The sequence below is a fragment of the Capricornis sumatraensis genome, chromosome 3 (assembly GCF_032405125.1).
Source record: "Capricornis sumatraensis isolate serow.1 chromosome 3, serow.2, whole genome shotgun sequence".
Taxonomy (NCBI): Eukaryota; Metazoa; Chordata; class Mammalia; order Artiodactyla; family Bovidae; genus Capricornis; species Capricornis sumatraensis.
This window is the reverse complement of record NC_091071.1, coordinates 104,199,903-104,220,127: the sequence shown is the minus strand read 5'-3', so window position 1 is coordinate 104,220,127 and position 20,225 is coordinate 104,199,903. Positions and strand designations below refer to the sequence as shown.

Here is a 20,225-nt window from a genome sequence, read left to right as displayed (position 1 = left end):
ATAAATATTTTTAGCTTTGTGAGTCATACTGTCTCCATCACAACTAGGCACCTCTTCTGTTTCAGTGGAAAAATCACTACACACAGCACTTAAATGACTGTCTCTCTTCCAACAAAACTACTTAAAAAAGAGTCAATTTGGATTTGACCTGCAAGTCAAAATTGTTCAGTCTTTGTTTTAGATGATACAAGTGAACCTGAGGACTTCACTGGTGGTCCAGTGGTTAAGAATCCATCTTGCAATGCAGGGGATGTGAGTTCAGTCTCTGGCGGGGAACTAGGATACCACATGCTGCAGGACAAATGGGTCCATGAGCCACAACTACTGAGTCTGCAGACCACAACTAGAAAATCCGTGCACTTCAACAAAGTTCCCTCAGGCTGCAACTAAGACCTGACCCCACCAAATAAATACATAAGTCTAATGTTTAAAAATATTCCAAAAAAACTGAAGCTGAGAAAATTTAGCTACCCAGTGGCTCAGTGGTAAAGATTCTGCCTGCAGTGCAGAAGGCGTGGATTTCACCCCTGTGTCAGGAAGATCCTCTGGAGGAGGGCACAGCAACCCACTGCAATATTCTTGTCTGGAAAACCCCACACACAGAGGAGCCTGGCAGGGTACAGTCCATGGGGTCACAAAAGAGTTGGATACAACTTAGTGACTCAACAACAGCAGAAGATTTAGATAGCTCTTGTTAAAATGGGGGATAGGCCTAGGAAGGCATGATATCCAAGGTCAAACCGTCATCCATGTGTTAACACTTTCTCTTACCATAGTCTTCATTCCTCTAATAGGTTGAATTTTGTCCGCCGAAACATGTTAAATGCATTAAAGTCCTAGCCTCCAGTACCTGTGAACGTGACCTTATTTGCAATCAAGGTGTTTACAGATGTAATTAAGACAAGGAAATTAAGATGAGATCATCCTGGATTTAGGGTGTACTCTAAATCCAATTACTGACATCCTTCTAAGAGGAAGGAGAGGGAGATTTGACTTTGTGAAGACAAGACAGCAACTGAGGGTGTGCTCCCACAAGCCAAGGAATGCCTAGAGTCATCAGGAGCTGGAAGGGCAAGGAAGGGGGTTTTCTCCCACAGACTTTGCAGGCAGCACAGCCCTACCAATACCTTAATTTCAGACTCCCAGCCTCTCGAACTATGAGAGGATATTTTCTGCTTTTTTAAGCCTCCAAGTTTGTGACTATTGATTATGACAACCCCAGGAATTGAATAAACTCTTTTCTGTCACTTTTTGTTCTCTCTTCTGAAAGACACTTCTGGTCCCTCTTGAGACTTTCTGCTGATGTAAAAGGCCCTCTCTCTTTGTGACTTGGAATCATCTGCAGTTCCTTGACATGATTACTATAACTAGAAGATTATTGACTATTTCAGTTTTCTTATAGGAAAAGTAATCAAACATCTCACCCTTTCTTTGCATCTTCTTTTGTTCATTTAGCAGTTGTATCATGAAATATCAGTAAATAAAATCATCAGATATCTATTTGTCTATAGAAGATAAGAAACCTAAATGTAAATCTCTGGACTGGCTGATTCACAATCCATTAGGAAACAAATTTATTGGTGAGTGAAACAAATTCACCATTATCAGCATGCAGTATAAATCAAGGCTGGGAGTCCTATTTAATTTTACACCTTGGTGATATTTTAAAGGTTTTTTACAGTAACTTGCAAGGAGTTAATGTGCTATGAATTCATTCCAGTACATTGATTTCTGCATTAGCTCAGTGAAAGATGCAGTTCTTTGGCAAAAGCAAACTTTTGGAGGTAAATTTGATTGGTCGTGTAATCCATAATTTAGAATCTTTAATAACAACTTATTTCATTGTTCATGGATAAAAATCACTCTCTGGATGACCCAATATTCCAGCAAATAAAAACATAATTGATGTTTCATTCTGAAGTTTATTCTATGCACATCTCAGCACAGAATGAGCTTTATTCTGTGCCCCAGGGCTTGCAGGAAGTTGGCTCTGAATGACCATGTTGTCATCTGCTTCTTCTAAGGTATTCATTCTGTAGTACGTATTTTTGATGTTTCTTGTTGCCACCTTTAGGAATTAGGTTTAAGTGCTGGTGCTCGTAAGATGCAGGGACTGATGGCCATAGCACTCAATCCACTCAGTGAAGCTTAAACCTCAGGACCTCCTCTTGCATGCACCTTTTCCGAAGTGGAGCTTTCTAGGTAGACTCCTCTTGTGTTCTTTCATGTGATCAGATATGGAGTGGGTTAAGAGATTGGAGACCTGGAGTCCAGTTAAGGAGCCATTATAATAGTCCAGGTGAGAGATAATGAGCATCTGGCCTTGGCTGGTGCAAGCAGACTTGGAAAGACAGAGATGGACTCAAAACACAATTGATTTACTGATCCAGTAAAAAATTGCTCATTTTGTCAATGTTATCTTAGCCTTTAATTTATATGGAAATGATCTGGAATGAGAAATGGCACCAAATTTGAAAATTATTACCCTATAATTTTTCTGTTTAAGCATCTTTACAGAATTATGTTCTCTATCAATCACTAGCACCAGAAACAAGATAAGGAAAAAACATTTTTACCTTGCTATATAGCTTTTAGTAATGGTAAAATATTAATATGCTGCTTGTATTATATGTTATTTTTCCACAAACTCCTGCTTATTATATTTTTGACCTTACAGTATTAAAGAGAATTTAAAAAAAGACATGCATTCTTATTTTTATTTTTTATTCTTTTATTTTTTATTCTATTTTTATTTTTATTCTTATTTTTATTTTATGCATTTTTATTTTCATGAGAGAAAATTGAATGATTGAGATTTAATATTTTGTTCCAGATCACATAAGGTCAGACCTTGGTTTATAATCCATATCACTAGTCCTTTTTTAAAATAATAAATTATGTATTTTCCTGAAATACATACCTATAGGCTCAACTTTTGCAAAGTCACATTCTCATTGGATGATGCTGCCATTCAGACTGTGATAACTGCTGATACAACTTAATCTTATTTTCCTAGGACATTGTGTATAGATGCTCAAACTACTATAAATATTTTTATGACCAACCTAGATAGCATATTAAAAGGCAGAGACATTATTTTGCCAACAAAGGTCCGTCTAGTCAAGACTATGGTTTTTCCAGTGGTCATGTATGGATGTGAGAGTTGGACTGTGAAGAAAGCTGAGTGCTGAAGAATTGATACTTTTGAACTGTGGTGTTGGAGAAGACTCTTGAGAGTCCCTTGGACTGCAAGAAAATCCAACCAGTCCATCCTAAAGGAGATCAGTCCTTGGTGTTCGTTGGAAGGACTGATGTTGAAGCTGAAACTCCAATATTTGGGCCACCTCATGAGAATAGTTGACTCATTGGAAAAGACCCTGATGCTGGGAGGGATTGGGGGCAGGAGGAGAAGGGGACAACAGCGGATCAGATGGCTGGATGGCATCACTGACTCGATGGACATGAGTTTGGGTAGACTCTGGGAGTTGGTGATGGACAGGGAGGCCTGGTGTGCTGCGATTCACGGGGTCACATAGTCGGACATGACTGAGCGACTGAACTGAACTGAGTGCTCTTTACTTGATCTTCTGAAGATATACTTTCTTATGCCACTATTGATGCGTTAGAATAAGATAGGTTATAGTACGGTAACAAATGAAACAGAGTTTCAAAATCCCAGAGAATGAAAGCCATTAAGATCATTCAGTATCCATGTCCATTGTGCATTGGCTGGTGTTTTTGGACCCTCTGGTATATAGAAGGAAAGAGGGGAACAAATTGCACTCCAGCTGTTTTATTAAAAATAATTCATTACTTAATTAATTTACTTGGTTGCTCCTGGTCTTAGTCGCAGCATGTGAAATCTAGTTCCCAGACCAGGGATTGAACCTAGGTTCCCTGCATTGGGACCCTGGAGTCTTAGCCACTGGACCATGAGGGAAATCCCTGCACTTGAGCTCCTAACACTGCCACCTGGAACTGACACACTTCACTTCTGCTTACACTTCACTGGATAAAGCAAGAAGATCACATCTCAATTCTAGAGTCAGGGAGGTGTAATCATGCCATGTGTCCAGAAGCAAAACCAAAAGTATTTGGAGAATAGCACTGATGACGTGACAAGAATAACAGTGTCTCAGATGTGCTCTGAGATCAGCTTTCAGAACTTTGAAAGAAAGTGTAAATTACTGACTGGTATAATTTAAGTCAAGATTTTCTCAGGGAGAGGAGATGTCATGAGAGGACTTTATACAGGCTCTTGCAGCCACAGTCCTACAAATTACCCCGTAATATTGTCTTGTCTACAATCTGCAGCTTTGCAGTGTTTCAAATGCCAAGTTTATTATGTGGTTAAAGCATTCAGTCACTTTAATTCTAACAGCATTTATTTGCAGTAATGATAAAAACTGCTTTGGTATATACAGTCCTAATTGAATGGTTCAAATGATTCTGTGTCTAGTGTTTCATTTGTCCTAACATCCTTAATATCTTCTAAGAGCAAAATCTCTCTTCTGTCTGCCTAGAGGAGCCAGATACGAGGCTATTAATGCTGAAACTCTGTCTATATGAACACCTGCAGATACCATCTATATTAAATTGCCTGGGTAATTCAATTTAGAAGATCAGTTCTTTATATGATTTGGTTGATTGATTAAATTGACACTGATACATTTACTTTGAGTAAGTGAACCAGGTTGAGCAATTAGTCAAAAACCTGTGCCTCCTGAAAAAATGCGCCAGTCTTTTATTTTCATGTGATAGACAGTTGAAGCCAGAATCCATTTGTTACCTCAGATTGTTATATGATTTATATATATTATTTGTATCGTATAATTAAAGTCATTGATTATGTACTATGTGGGTTTTTTTTTTCTTACTTATAAGACTGCTTTCTAGAAAAATGTGAAATTCTTTAGGGCCAGGGTTGATTTTCTGTTTTGTCACTCTAGAACCAAAGAGTACATTCTGGGGTCAAAATAATGATTTTTTCCTACTTGATTGTGAGCTGTGTATCTCCATCAAGTCTGGATTCAAGTTTCCTTTCTAATTCTGACCAGTCTATAGGTTGAAGCTTTGGACCTTAATGACTTTCAATAGCTTTTCATCTGAAAGTTTACCAATAAATTATATTTTTAATTAAGAAAACTAGTCGACAGATGATTTTATTTCTGGTAGATGTAATAAAATTTAATACATAATTATGCTGTGAAATATTTGAGTTTTAGGGAATCCAGAAAACTTTTTCCTTAATGTGATTATTAGATGTTTGTATGACTTCTTATTTAGCTGTATTCAGGTATCTGATAAGATTGTGGATCCAAATAAGCTACTTTGTTATTTGCAGTACCATAACCATATTTTATAATGGTTAATATTAGAGAGTCTGTGCTGATGGGTTTTCATATATGCAGTAAAGGTATTTTTCTACCAGTAGGGAATATATTTTCAAAACTGTTCTTTTTATTGTTGCTATTGTTAGTCAGTCGCTCAATTGTGTCTGACTCTTTGCAACCCCGTGGACTGCAGCACGCCATGCTCCTCTGTCCTTCACTATATCCCGGAGTTTGCTCAAACTCATATGCATTGAGTCGGTGACGCCATCCAACCATCTCATCCCGTTACCCGCTTCTCCTCCTGCCCGCAATCTTTCCTAGCATCAGGATCTTTTCCAGTGAATCAGCTCTTCCCATCAAGTGACTCTTCACATCAGGTGGCTCTTCGCATCAGCTCCAAAGTATTGGAGCTTCAGCATCAATCCTTTCAGTGAATATTCAGGGTTGATTTCCTTTAGGATTGACTGGTTTGATCTCCTTGCTATCCAAGGGACTCTCAAGAGTCTTCTCCAGCACCACAGTTCAAAAACATCAATTCTTCCATGCCATAACTCAAAATTTTAAAGGAAGAAACAATGGTACTTTAGGTGCTTTCCAGCTCTTCCTTTCTCAGGCCTCCAGATGCCTAAACAAGGTTAGGCCCATTTTTGAAAGGCTGCATCTTTGAAAGAATGTACCTGCTGTTCATGAGCAGTATTCGCAGTTCAAATTATAAATGCACAACAGCAAGCTGGCACTTCAGTTCACACTACCTAGCCACATGCTAGTGGACTGAGATTTTAAACAGATGTTTGTCAGTGTTTCCCTTAAGAACAATGGCAAAGTATTGATCTAATTTCTCAAATTCTTTCCTGTGATAATATTAAAACATCTGCCCCCATGCTTTCCCCACCTTTTCTGAAGAATATCTAAACCATTCTGACTTAAGTCATCACATACTTTTAAGTATGGTATATTTTACTAGATAAATGATAGGACTAAAATGTATAAATAAATCTTTAAATATGGACAAATGAAGACATGATATCATTCTAACTCACAAAGTTCTTCCAGATTTTCACTTTGAACTGGGGAAGAGATGAGCAACATTTTATTTTTGGTAGTGTGTTTTTATTCTTTTAGCAGTGTTAGTCAATAGAACATTCACTGTCTAGGCAGATGTTTGCTATTACTTTACACAGTGGGAAAATATAAGTAAATTAACCTAGGTTATTTCCTCAGGCTTAATATCATCAATATTTCCTTCTTTCACATCTTCCAAAACAAGATTTTCAGGGGGCAGTGAGAGGTGTGAAGGGGAAGTGTTAGTACTTGAATGCTAAAAGAAAAATATCCACAGCACATAATATCCTGAGAAGCGGTCTTATCAATGAGGCCATCAATTTTAGAGAGCTGAGTTCTACATCTGTTGAACTAACCTAAGGAGCAATGGGCTGCCATCTATGGAGTCACACAGAGTTGGACACGACTGAAGCAACTTAGCAGCAGCAGCAAAGAGAAATATGTGGGGATTAATAATATTGATTGAAACCAAGTTCCTGGGCTTCAGCCCTATTGGGAATAAGTCATAAAATTCCTCCAGCTATAACATACAGATTCTATTAATAGATTTTATTCAGCTCATCTTTATCTGTAATATCAATAGGTACTTTTTGAATACCCACTATGTACAATGTATATGTCTTGTAAAATCACTATGTTGTTGCACTCTGTACGGAAAGTTTTGTAGTAACTACTTCATGCTCAATTTCATATGCATACAGATAACTAAAATAAAACATGAAGGCATCCACAGGTCAAGTAATATGTTGGTTCAAGCAACACATTCTGCTTATAAATTATAGTGTAAAATATTTTCGGTAGAAAAAGTGCTTCGTTCATAGCAATTGGGTTTAGATTTATGAATGTGGCCAATGCAGCTAGTCTGTGGTATGTTTTATGTAAATGAACTCTTAAAACATTGTTGTAGTTTCCATAGTCAGAAATTGGAATTCTCTTATGGCAGGTTAACTTGTAGGTAGCCACATTTGATCATATTCTATTACCAATAGTTGCAGGTATTATGTATATATAACTAATCCTTTCAATTATAAGATAGGTATAAAACTATGCAGTTATTAATGGTTCTCATTATGGTCTTTCCTTTGGAGTATACTCTAGCATGCCAATAACTTTTTTGAAAAATAAATATCACTGTTGATCAAATCTGTTTAATTTCAGAATTATATTTTACTCATTGAATTTATGACCTTGACTTTCATAGAAATCCTCTAGTTTCATGTCTTATCATGGGGAAAAAAAAGAAAAACATATCGCTAAGAGGCCCTGTAATTAAAAATCCTTCAATATGTAAATATAGATGATATTTGTATTAAATCTCCTTGATTTAAAAAAGCGTCTAATTGAAAATCTGTTTTCAAATAGAATCTAAGTAGACACACAAGGATTAACAAGTTATTTATATGAAGTCTCCTGAAATTTCATATTTGAAGCATTTACACCATGAAAATTAATTTCACTCAATTACTAATCTGCTTTTTTCATTCCGTAGCAAATGGAATCATTTTGTGACCAAGTATTGCCTGTGGCCTCTAGTTAATCCTATAGTTAGCATTTTTTATATACCTAGTACTAAGTTAATAATCAAAACACCTTAGTAATGACTGTACAATTATAACTATGATAAACAACGGAGAATGTTAACAATCCCAAATAGAATTTGTTTTCAACCTCAGAGGGATCCTTCTTGATGACTTAGGTGTTTAAAATGTGCTCTTTCTTATCAGTGAGTGTTATTTGGGAATGTACAATCATTCTTGTATTAATGTATGAGAAATATAACTCTAAAATTAGTGAGAGAGTATAGAGAGATAGCAAGTGGTGAAAAGATGGCTTATATAAGAAAATGATTATCTTTTCCATTGTGATATGAAGATAGAAGAAAAATATGGAAGTTCATATAAATATAGTCATAGGAAATTAAAAGAGTTCATATTCATTCTTATTTCTTCTGAAAACAACAGATCTTAAAAGTTTGAAGATAGGAGAGGAGGTTTGGTAAAGCTGTCATGTGGAATGGGAGTGAGGAGAAAACTCAGAAGAATCACCAAGCAGTGTGTGGCATTAGCACTGCCTTAATCTCCACTTGGTTTCCAGTATTAAGCACAGAGTAGGAAGGTAGTTGGACCAATTTAGATCTGAAGGTTTGCCAGACTGGGCATAGCAGAGGAGTGATGGGGCCAGATGGTCAGCCATACTTCAGGAGAGTAGTTGAAGAGAGAGAGAGAGAGAGAGAGAGAGAGAGAGAAAGACAGAGAGAGAGAGAAAGACAGAGAGTGAGTGAGTGAGTGAGTGAGTGAGTGAGTGAGTGTGTGTGTGTGTGTGTCGCTAGTTGTGTCTGATTCCTTGTGACCCCATGGACTATAGCATCTGAGCCACTAGGGAAGTAATGAAAGCTAAGCTGGTTAGAGGGAGAGCAGAGTGTTTTCATGAGGAAAGGCACAAATATTATTGGAGAAGATGAAGTGGTCTATGTGGAAAGAGTTCAAGACATAGGAGAGGGAAGGGCAGGAGGAAAACAAGTCAGGAGGTTGTTCTGAAACTAGGTTACACATTAGAATTCTCTGGGGATCTTTGAAAACTACCACTGTCTAGGTCCCATCCTCTGAGATTTGGTTGAATTAGTCCATAGTATAACCTGGCCAATGGGAACATATTTTGTGGCCAAAGTTGGAAATCTTTGTTTAGACCCACTTATGAAGAATCTTATAGTTTTTGCAAAGTGATTATCACTTTATTTTCAAGGCAACAGAGAATCAGCAAAGGTTATAAAAGGACTAGTATAAATTATTATGTATTTTAGAAAAGTAACTTTTTCCTCAGAGTGACTGACCAATACCAAAGAGAATGATTAGGAGAAAAGGAGACTCGTGGAGAGAATATTTCAGTATTCTGGGTCAGAAAGAGTTGAACCAGGGATGAACCAGAAGAATTATAGAGTAGGGGACATTGTTGTGATGCTTCAACATAAGAACTAATTAGTATATGTGTAAAATGATGGAGGCTGGTCTAAGGTAACTGAAATATTTTTTATTTTAGATAATCTGTTAGCTTTCAATTGCTGCATAACAAATTAACATAGACATAGCGCTTCAAAACATGTCTTATCTCACAGTTTCCATGGGTCAGGAGTACAGCCATGGCCTCTCTAAATTCTTTGCTGAAGAGTCTCACCAGACTGTAATCGAGTTGTGAGTCAAGATTTAAGACTCTGCAGAGGTGTGACTGAGGGAAACTCCTATTCCAAGCTCACTTGTAATTGTTGGCAGAATCATCTTCATGTATTAAAACCCGCAGAGATGAGATGCCTGTTTTCTTGCTTGCTGAGAGCCAGGGGCTGTCCTCAGGGCCTAGAAGCTGCCTGTGGTCTCCTGCCCTGTGGCCACACTGTAGGTATTTTATAGCACAGCTATTTGCTTCTTTTAGACCAGTAGGAGAGTTTTGTTCTACACACACACAGACAAAAGGCCCAATCACTCTTTTAAAGTTTTTCACCTGATTAATTCAGGACCCCTCAGAATAATCTTCCTTTGTATTAATTCAAAATTTGGCATCTAAATAATATCTGTGCATTCCCTTCCCTTTTGCCACATACCATAATCTAATCACAGGTTTTGCCCAAATTCAAAGGGAAGAGATTATACAGGTATATACACCAGTATGGGCTTCCCTGGTGGCTCAGACGATAAAGCGGCTGCCTGCAATGCGGGAGACCTGGGTTCAATCCCTGGGTCCGGAAGATCCCCTGGAGAAGGAAATGGCAACCCACTCCAGTACTCTTGCTTGGAAAATTCCATGGCCTGAGGAGCATGGTAGGCTACAGTCCATGGAATCACAGAGTCAGACAGGACTAAGCTACTTCATATACCAGTACATAGAAATCAGATATGATGCAGTTAATTAAGGTGAGGAATATAAGAAAATTAGAATGTCCTAGGAGAAAACTGGTGACCTCAGCTTTAGACATGTTAAATTTGAGGGTAATCGGGCATCTGATTAGAGTGGATCAGTAGGTGGCATAGAATTTATTGGAGAGATGGAAATTGGGTATACATATCTGGTAATGATCTGTAGAGGTGATGGTTAATCAGAGAAAGATTGTAGCAAGAAGTGGGCTGAGGACAGGACTAAGAGCTTGGAAAGCTAGAACATCTGCAACTGTATTTCAGCCCTCACCTCTTGATTCCAGTCCAGTGTCTCATGTACAACCTTTCACTACGCCTCATGTTTTCTTTTAGTAGTACCCTGCTCTTCCTAATCCGTGGTTCAGTCTTTGCCCTCCTCCTACCTTCAAGTCACACTACACAACAGTGAGAATCAAGATCATTCTTTGGGAAAGCTTTGCAGATTGAAGGCACTGAGACTGACTGTATTATGCTCTCTGTTCCCAGAAAAGGAAATGTAGAGCCAGTGCAGGAGGAGATCGTATAGGACCATCATTAACCCTGAGCTGCTTCATTTCTGCTTATCAGAAAGGAAGACCTTGCGCTTTTCCCTTCTTCCTTCCTCAGTCCCAGATTTGCCTATGAAGTAAGCAGATGGCACAAATTTGGAATGGAAAAGTAATCATATGCATCTCTCTCGGAAATCTTTTGTCTGTTTATTGAAACCCCTGCAGCAATATTGTTAGGCAATCTGATCTCTAATAATGGAAACAAAGTAAATTTGATCAGATTGTCTTCCCTTCTTTTAAATCTTTTCCAGGCTATATTCAAGAAGAATGCGTCATTCCTTGCCCATTTGATTGCAAGTTAAGCGACTGGTCAAGTTGGGGGTCTTGCAGTTCATCTTGTGGGATTGGAGTGAGAATTCGATCGAGATGGCTGAAAGAAAAACCGTACAATGGAGGTCGCCCGTGTCCCAAATTGGATCTCAAGAATCAGGTAAAGTACATGAAACAACAAATACAGAGCTGAAAAAGTATCTCCTTTATTATTTCCTGTTGAAATTGAAGTCATTATCTTGTTATAAGTAGCTCATATAAAGTTATTAGAAGTTCAGAAGAGTGGATAAGAGGGTAGAAATTAATATAATAGAATTAGTAATAGAAGCTTTGCCCACTCCTAGGCAATGCCGAGAATGACTTGGTTATATTAGCTATAATGATGTTTACAAAAATTAAATCCAGTTGGTTTTTAGACTATCTTGAAATGTTATTTGATTAATCATATTATAAAAGGTTTTTGTGTGTATGTGTATGTAATAATGTTGGGAGAATATCAATTACTTTATGGCTGTAGACACAGTTAGTGGTCTCAACTGCATACCCCAAAACTGGTGTTCTGTTTTTCTCTTTACCTAACTCTTCATCCTAATTTTCTTTGTTCCTAATCTTATCAGTGTTTTCACAGCTCTTTCTGTCTCTTCTGAGCTATTTTTCTACCTTTTCCCCCTAAATCAAAGCTGTTTTCATAAATGGAACCTAAAGCATACACTGTCATTTAGATATCAAATAAAATTGCCATCTTAAGCAAAGCTGATTAGAATATTTCATTTGAAAAGTGAAAGTGAAGTTGCTCAGTCGTGTCTGACTCTTTGCGACCCCATGGACACCAGGCTCCTCCGTCCATGGGATTTTCTAGGCAAGAGTACTGGAGTGGGTTGCCATTTCCTTCTCCATATTTCATTTAGCTTTACCCATATAATAGAAACTAAGATTTAATTAAGAATTATGATAGAGAACTCAAATTTCTCCCATGATTGCATACTGTTATTATACATGGACTGATATATACATTTTAATTAATTGAGTAGGTAAAGTGTAAGATGAGAGTTGTTAATAAGTTCTTTATTCTTAAGTGAAGTGTGTCTTAAACATGGGTCTGCAAATCCTTTATGACCCTGAAACTTTTAGCAGAATAGCTACACAGGCTTCTATTACTAAGTCTACTTGTTTCTTCCCTCTCATCCCCATTTTGGTCAGACTCTCTATAGAGATTGTTTAATGGAAGGGAAATCAATGTCTAGTTAATTAATATAAATAACATATCTAAATAGCATAACTATTTCTATTTAGATATCATTTGTCATTTCAAGACTGACATCTCTAGCTGGTTTTGTAAGTTTTGATAAAAGACACATAACTTGCTGAAAGTGAAAAATTATTATAATGGCAAAAAGATTGTGTTCTAAGACAGGGCGAAGTATTGGGCTGGTCTTGTCTTTTTTTTAAGTTATGTGGAGTAAAATGATGATCCTGGTTACTTCCTTCAAAGCAAATATAAAGCATATTGGGGAAAAAACAGTTCAGAGGATTGCAAAATCCACACAAATTTTGTCAAAAAAAAAAGTTTCAGGAAGGGAAGGATGAGATATGATTAATGAAAACAGGAGGGGAACAACCCAAATAGGGGAGTTTGAGTAGAGAAACCTCCTCAGTATGAAGAAAGGTATGACCCAGGTTGCTGATCAGAAAGAGGACTTTGAAATGAATCCTCTGTCTGAAGACTAGTTTACCCTTCCTAGGGTATATTCCAGGCATTTATTAAAGAAGGAAATAACTGCTAGGCATTTGTAATTATAAATAATGTGTGATAATTCTTTTGTCTCCTCAAAACAATAATAGAAAGCAAAGCCTTTATAAAACTAGTGTTAAACACAAGTTTTAAATTGCTATTGTTAAGCAATTTAATCTAGTTACTGTTAATTAACTAGAAAATTATCCAGGGAGTAAAAGGACTTCATCTGAGCACAGTACCCAAAACTGTATTCTTACCATGTGTATACAAATGTATCAAAAACTGTCTATCAAATTTGAGAGTATGGATAAGATAAAGTACTTGTATGCATGTTAGGACTTAAAGGAAACTTGTTCTAAACACTTAGTTCAGTTCAGTTGATTTGCTCAGTCGTGTCCGACTCTTTGTGACCCCATGAATGCAGCATGCCAGGCCTCCCTGTCCATCATCATCTCCCAGAGTCTACCCAAACCCATGTCCATCGAGTCAGTGATGCCATTCAGCCATCTCATCCTCTGTCGTGCCCTTCTCCTCCTGCCCCCAATCCTTCCAAGCATCAGAGTCTTTTCCAATGAGTCAACTCTTCACATGAGGTGGCCAAAATATTGAAATTTCAGCTTCAACATCAGTCCTTCCAATGAACACCCAGGACTGACCTCCTTCAGGATAGACTCGTTGGATCTCCTTGCAGTCCAAGGGACTCTCAAGAGTCTTCTCCAACACCACAGTTCAAAGGCATCAATACTTCGGCGCTCAGCTTTCTTCGCCGTCCAAATCTCACATCCATACATGACTACTGGAAAAGCCATAGCCTTGACCAGATGGACCTTTGTTAACAAAGTAAAGTCTCTGTTTTTCAATATGCTATCTAGGTTGGTCATAACTTTTCTTCCAAGGAGTAAGCATCTTTTAATTTCATAGCTGCAATCACTATCTGCAGTGATTTTAGAATCCAAAAAAATAAAGTTTGACACTGTTTCCACTGTTTCCCCATCTATTTCCCATGAAGTGATGGGACCAGATGCCATGATCTTCGTTTTCTGAATGTTGAGCTTTAAGTCAACTTTTTCACTCTCCTCTTCCACTTTCATCAAGAGGCTTTTTAGCTCCTCTTCACTTTCTGCCATAAGGGTGGTGTCATCTGCATATCTGAGGTTATTGATATTTCTCCTGGCAATCTTGATTCCAGCTTGTGCTTCTTGCAGCCCAGTGTTTCTCATGATGTACTCTGCATAGAAGTTAAATAAGCAGGGTGACAATATACAGCCTTGACGTACTCCTTTTCCTATTTGGAACCCGTCTGTTGTTCCATGTCCAGTTCTAACTGTTGCTTCCTGACCTGAATACAGGTTTCTCAAGAGACAGGTCAGATGGTCTGGCATTCCCATCTCTTGAAGAATTTTCCACAGTTGATTGTGATCTACACAATCAAAGGCTTTGGCATGGTCAATAAAGCAGAAATAGATGTTTTTCTGGAACTCTCTTGCTTTTTCGATGATCCAGTCGATGTTGGCAATTTGATCTCTAGTTCCTCTGCCTTTTCTAAATCCAGCTTGAACATCTGGAAGTTCATGGTTCATGTACTGCTAAAGCCTGGCTTGGAGAATTTTGAGCATTACTTTACTAGTCTGTGAGATGAGTGCAATTGTGCAGTAGTCTGAGCATTCTTTGGCATTGCCTTTTTTGGGGATTGGAATGAAAACTGACGTTTTCCAGTCCTGTGGCCACTGCTGAGTTTTCCAAATTTGCTGGCATATTGAGTGCAGCACTTTCACAACGTCATCTTTCAGGATTTGAAATAGCTCAACTGGAATTCCATTACCTCCACTAGCTTTGTTCGTAGTGATGCTTTCTAAGGCCCACTTGACTTCACATTCCAGGATGTCTGGCTCTAGGTGAGTAACTAATGTTTAAAACTTGTATCCTTAAGTAGTACAGACTAGAAATGAATCCCATGTTCAAGAATAATTTAGATAAATTCAATATGTGAAAGCTAAGCAAAGATGGGTTTGTCTGTAGGAGCTGTTTCTAGCTTTTCCATCAGGAAGGGAATGGATAGCATTCCAGAGACATTGGTTATGATGCTCAGAGTTGAATCCTGAGATTTAGTTATCAGAAATCAAATTTAACATGGCATGTATTCTGATGCAAAGAGGTTTCAGGTATTTATAATACATGTGGTTTAAACTTGAAAAAGTTCACCCTAATCCATACTTGGTATTGTAACATAATTGATCAAGTTAGTAAATAATAAGCCCTCCCTCTCATTTGTAAGTCCATGAATGGCAAGGAAAAATGCTACTGTAAAAAATACTAAACATAAAGGAAATTGTCACTAGAGGCCTTTTGTTTCCTAAAGCATACTTTTACTTAAAGTGTATTTGTGGAAAGCTGTCTGTGGATTTCATTATATTTTTGCTCTTATGTACTGCAGACCACCCCCTTTGTGTGTGTGTGTGTGTGTGTGTGTGTGTTATTTGTTGAAGTTATCCACATTTTCTTAATTCATCTGAAGATAAATTGTCTGGAGTTTTCATTATTTATGAAATATTCCCCAGCTTCTATTATTTATGGCAGTTCTTCTATAGAGCAGCTCGCTATTTGTTTCTCTGTGCTGGAAATTAGATCCAGTAGAGGTACACCCACGGAGGCTGTTTTGTAAAGTTCAATTTTACTACTGGCCTTAGGTTATTGGTCTTCTTTCCAATTGGTTTTTAGGTCTCAATTTATTGTCCTATTTTTGGAACCAGAGTAATACTCTCTCATGTATTCACCCATAAGAAAGAGCTTAAAAAATATAACCGAATTATAGCAGTGAGAAAAGTTCATATCTTTGGTGCCTGTGCATAAAGAAGATTCAGTATATGACAGATTGAACCTAACATACCATTTGAAAAACATTGAACTTTCTAATGTGTGTGTATTGTATATACTTATTATACACACATATATGTATACATACATATATATGTATATAATGTGCAAGCTGTGTAAATGTTAGTATACCTGCATGTGCTTCGTCACTTTCCTCCTTTGTTTCATTTTACAACATGGGGTCTTTCTGAGGCAAGGGCTGTCTTTCTGCTTTTGTAACTCATTCTAGCCCCTGGTACACCATCCAGTGAATTGTCAAATTATATTCATTGGATGCTTTATTTGAAAAGAAGCTTTCTCTCTGGATGAGTAGGTGGCTAGCTCTATAGAAAGAATAAAATATATATTAGAACTCTGGTCTCTTAAACTGTGATTTTTCATTTGAATTCTCAAAAGGACTTAAACTCTTCAGGAAGAAATAACTCCACATTGTCCTAAAGAATCGTTCACGATTTGACTGAAAAATCCTGTGTTTGTATCTCCATTGAAATTTAACTCAGTGATATAAATGAAAGAGTTGATATTATGTACACAAGCTCATAAACTGCTCTGAGTCAGTTTGTGAAATCGATATTTGTAATCTCTCATAAAAGGCCTCCCTTTTAAACTAAAACTTATCAACATGATAGCTCTTTCTCCAGAAGCACCAAAGTGACAGCAATCCTTTGATGGCTTTCTGCTCAGTGTATTTGTGATGCTAAATAGCTCCAGCATGCATCTTACCCAAAGCTTTCATTTAGCTAGAAAACTCCCAAATTGTTTATTGAATTATCAGGTCAGTTGCCTGATGTCCTTGCCTCTACTGTGCAAAATCAAATAGATAATATATTTTAATTTTTTACTATCTATAATGTAGTGAGTGGATTTAAGTGCACTTGTACTATATCTTTTTGCTGTATTTTTTCTTTTGTAATTCTGCTTAATAGAAGAATAAATATGAGGACATTAAAGTTCCATTGGATTGACATTTCCCTTTATGAGTTCTTTACACAATTGAAAGCAAGGGAGGGGCAGGAAATTCCATGTTGTTTATATGTTGCAAATCTATGTGTTCAGTGCGCATGAGCAGAAATCTTACATTGGGATTCATTATCTATACTTTTAAAAAAAATGTACCCTATCCATTTAAACACATTTCTGAAAGAGTTTTGATTATGTTTGCATCTGAATGAGAGGATATAAATTAAATGAATGTTTCCTAGAAACAATTTCTATTTTAAAGGTGTGTCTTTACCCCAAAGAGAAATGGCCTAAATTTGTAAATGATGAGTATAATTCATTTTATTTTTCATAGCTAGGTAATACTATTTTAAAGAATACTTTCTTTCCGTAGAGAAACAGTTGTATTTTAGCAAGAGCATTACTCCCTTAGAAGGCAACTTCGGATGAGAAAAGTTTTCCGTGGAGAAGTAGCTTATGTACATTTTAATATTGCTTCATTAATTATTAGTAGCATGTTGAGATGTGGAAAGAGGATAACTGTCATTCAATCTGAATGTTTGTTTACCCAGAAAAATATGGCTACACTTAATGCTTAATTTGATTTAACCAGTTTTGGCCTCTTGGTTCCTTTGGACCTGCCTAACTTCCACTCATCCTAAGCTAGTCCAAATCATTCTTGGCAGAGTTCTGCTCACTCTGGAACTGGCAGGAGCCCCAGAAGTTAATGGAGCAAGAAGTCATCTTCTTGAGCATTAATAGGGAAGGCCCACACTTATCCATGATCAAGTACATTCAGGTGTACTGTTCTTGCATAGGGAGGTAGGGGTTGGTGATTGATTATACCTTTGATACGAACTCGTTGTAATTATGAAATATCATAGGTCACAAAATTAAGAGATGCAGCATGATTTATTTCTTAGGGTTACTTGGGAGGATTTAATAAAGACAGATACTACTAAAACATTTCACCTCTCCCTGACATAGTAATTATTATAGCAAAGCTCAGATACATGTCACGCCATCTCATAGACAGAGTGAAATGATTCCTGAAGGCTGGCATTCATCCATTCATATCCTTTATGGCTGTCTGCCAGTCCAAATACTGTGCTTTCTACTTGTGACGAACCACTAACTGAGGTGAGTAGAGCTTGCAGGAGAGGCAATCTTTCATCTTTGCTCTCGCTCTGTCACCATTTCCAAGCAAAAGAAAAATCATATTTTCCTTCTCATGAGCTTCCTCTTCCCCCTACACTTGTATCTACAATACTCTATTGTTGATCATTCCAGAAGGACTGCCCCACATACTCAAACTCATTTTTAGTTTTTATGAAAGAGATTTCTATGTACCTCTAGATAATTCTCTACTAAGTTGGCTTGGCTAATTTCCCTAATGCTGTTTCTAGGCAGGGTTTCCAGGATTGGCAGGAGATAGCTATAAAATTGTGAAATGGGCAAATTTTGTCAAATTTTGTCTTTGGAACCCTTTCAAATGTGCTGTTATACCTCATATTATTCCTAGTCCCTTTACTCCTGAGGTTCTGAAATATTATATTAGGTAATATTAGCTTCACATTGGAGACGGCAATGGCAACCCACTCCAGTACTCTTGCCTGGAAAATCCCATGGATGGAGGAGCCTGGTAGGCTACAGTCCATGAGGTCTCGAAGAGTCAGAGAAGACTGAGTGCCTTCACTTTCACTTTTCACTTTCATGCATTGAAGAAGGAGATGGCAACCCACTCCAGTATTCTTGTGGAGAATCCCGGGGACAGAGGAGCCTGGGAGTCAGACACGACTGAAGTGACTTAGCAGTAGCAGCCTCACATCATCTGTATTAGAAATTTTGCAAAACTGTCTTAACAAAGTACTCAGGTAGAAGTGCTTAGGTACTTTTCTAGAAAAAAGTATTGGTAGAATCTACTTTTCAGATCTTTCCTGAATCATCCTACCTTTTAAGTTTTAAATGCAAATTGGAAACTTCCCTCCTCCTGTCATGCATTAAAAATCTGACTTTAACCACAAGCATAAGAAAGTTAAGCCATGTGCTGATGGGGGTTTTGCTGCATGTGCATGTCAGTCATGTCTGCCTCTTGGCAACCCTGCCAGGCTCCTCTGTCCATTGGATTTCCCAGTCAAGAATACTGGAGTGGGTTTCCACTTCTTCCTCCAGAGCCTCTTCCCAATCCAGGGATCAAACCCGAGTCTCCTGCCTTTCCTGCATTGGCAGGCAGATTCTTAACCACTGAACTACCTGGAAGCTCTTCTAAACATAGCCTACTTAAGACTCATTTCAAAGAAAGATTCTAAATGGCACATTAATTTTCCAGTTCTTTTTTTTTAATTGAGATATAATTGACATATAACTGTGTGAGTTTAAGATGTACAATGTGTGGATTCGATACACTTACACATTGTAATTTGATTGCCACTATAGCATTAGTTAAAACACCTCTCACATCACATAATCATCATTTCCTTTTTTGTGGTGAGAATAATTAAAACCTAGTCTCTTAGTCACTTGGAAATTTATAGTACAACTTCATGAACTATAATCACTGTGCTCTGCATTTGATCTCCAGGATTTATTTATCTATTAATTGTAAGCTTGTGCCCTCTAGATTTTTCAAGATTTATCCCTTGATTAAATTACCAAAAAAGCCAATTACTAAGGTCTTGACTAGATCCTCTGATCGATCCATGCAAAAACACTTGTTCAATCAAGATTTAGTTTTTTCTACATAACTTAATGCCAGGCTGGATGAAGCACAAGCTGGAATCAAAATTGCCAGGAGAAATATCAATAACCTCTGATACTCAGATAGCACCACCCTTAGGGCAGAAAGTGAAGAGGAACTAAAGAGCCTCTTGATGAAAGTAAAAGAGGAGAGTGAGAAAGCTGGCTTAAAACTCAACATTCAAATAACTAAGATCATGGCTTCCAGTCCCATCACTGCAGGACAAATAGATGAGTAACAATGGAAACAGTGACAGACTTTCTTTTCTTGAGTTCCAAAATCACTGTAGATGGTGACTGCAGCCATGAAATTAAAAGATGCTTGCTCCTTGGAAGAAAAGCTATAACAAAACTAGACATCATTTTAAAAAGCAGAGACATTACTTTGTCAACAAATGTCCATCTATTCAAAGCTATGGTTTTTCCAGTAGTCACATATGGATGTGAGAGTTGAACCATAAAGAAGGCTGAATGCTGAAGGATTGATGCTTTTGAACTGTGGTGTTGGAGGAGACTCTTGAGAGTTCCTTGGACTGCAAGGAGATCAAAGCAGTCAATCCTAAAGAAAATCAAACCTGAATATTCATTGGAAAGTCTGATTCTAAAGCTGAAGCTCCAGTACCTTGGCCATCTGATTTCAAGAGCTGACTCATTAGAAAAGACCCTGATGCTGGGAAAAACTGAAGGCAGGAAGAGAAGGGGGCAGCAGAGGACAAGGTGATTCAATGACATCACTGACTCAATGGACATGAGTTTGAGTGAGCTCCAGGAGACGATGAAGGACAGGGAAGCCTGGCATGCTGCAGTCCATGGGTCTCAAAGAGTT

At 37.6% G+C, this 20,225-nt stretch overlaps 1 protein-coding gene across 1 annotated transcript in view; it reads left to right on the top strand.

The window, feature by feature from the left end:
* THSD7B (thrombospondin type 1 domain containing 7B) overlaps positions 1-20,225 on the top strand; it is a 910,123-nt gene that overhangs the window by 646,566 nt on the left and 243,332 nt on the right. The window contains exon 14 of the mRNA XM_068968986.1: positions 11,097-11,275. Within this exon, the coding sequence (XP_068825087.1) occupies positions 11,097-11,275 (179 nt within the window). The remainder of the gene's footprint in view (positions 1-11,096; positions 11,276-20,225) is intronic.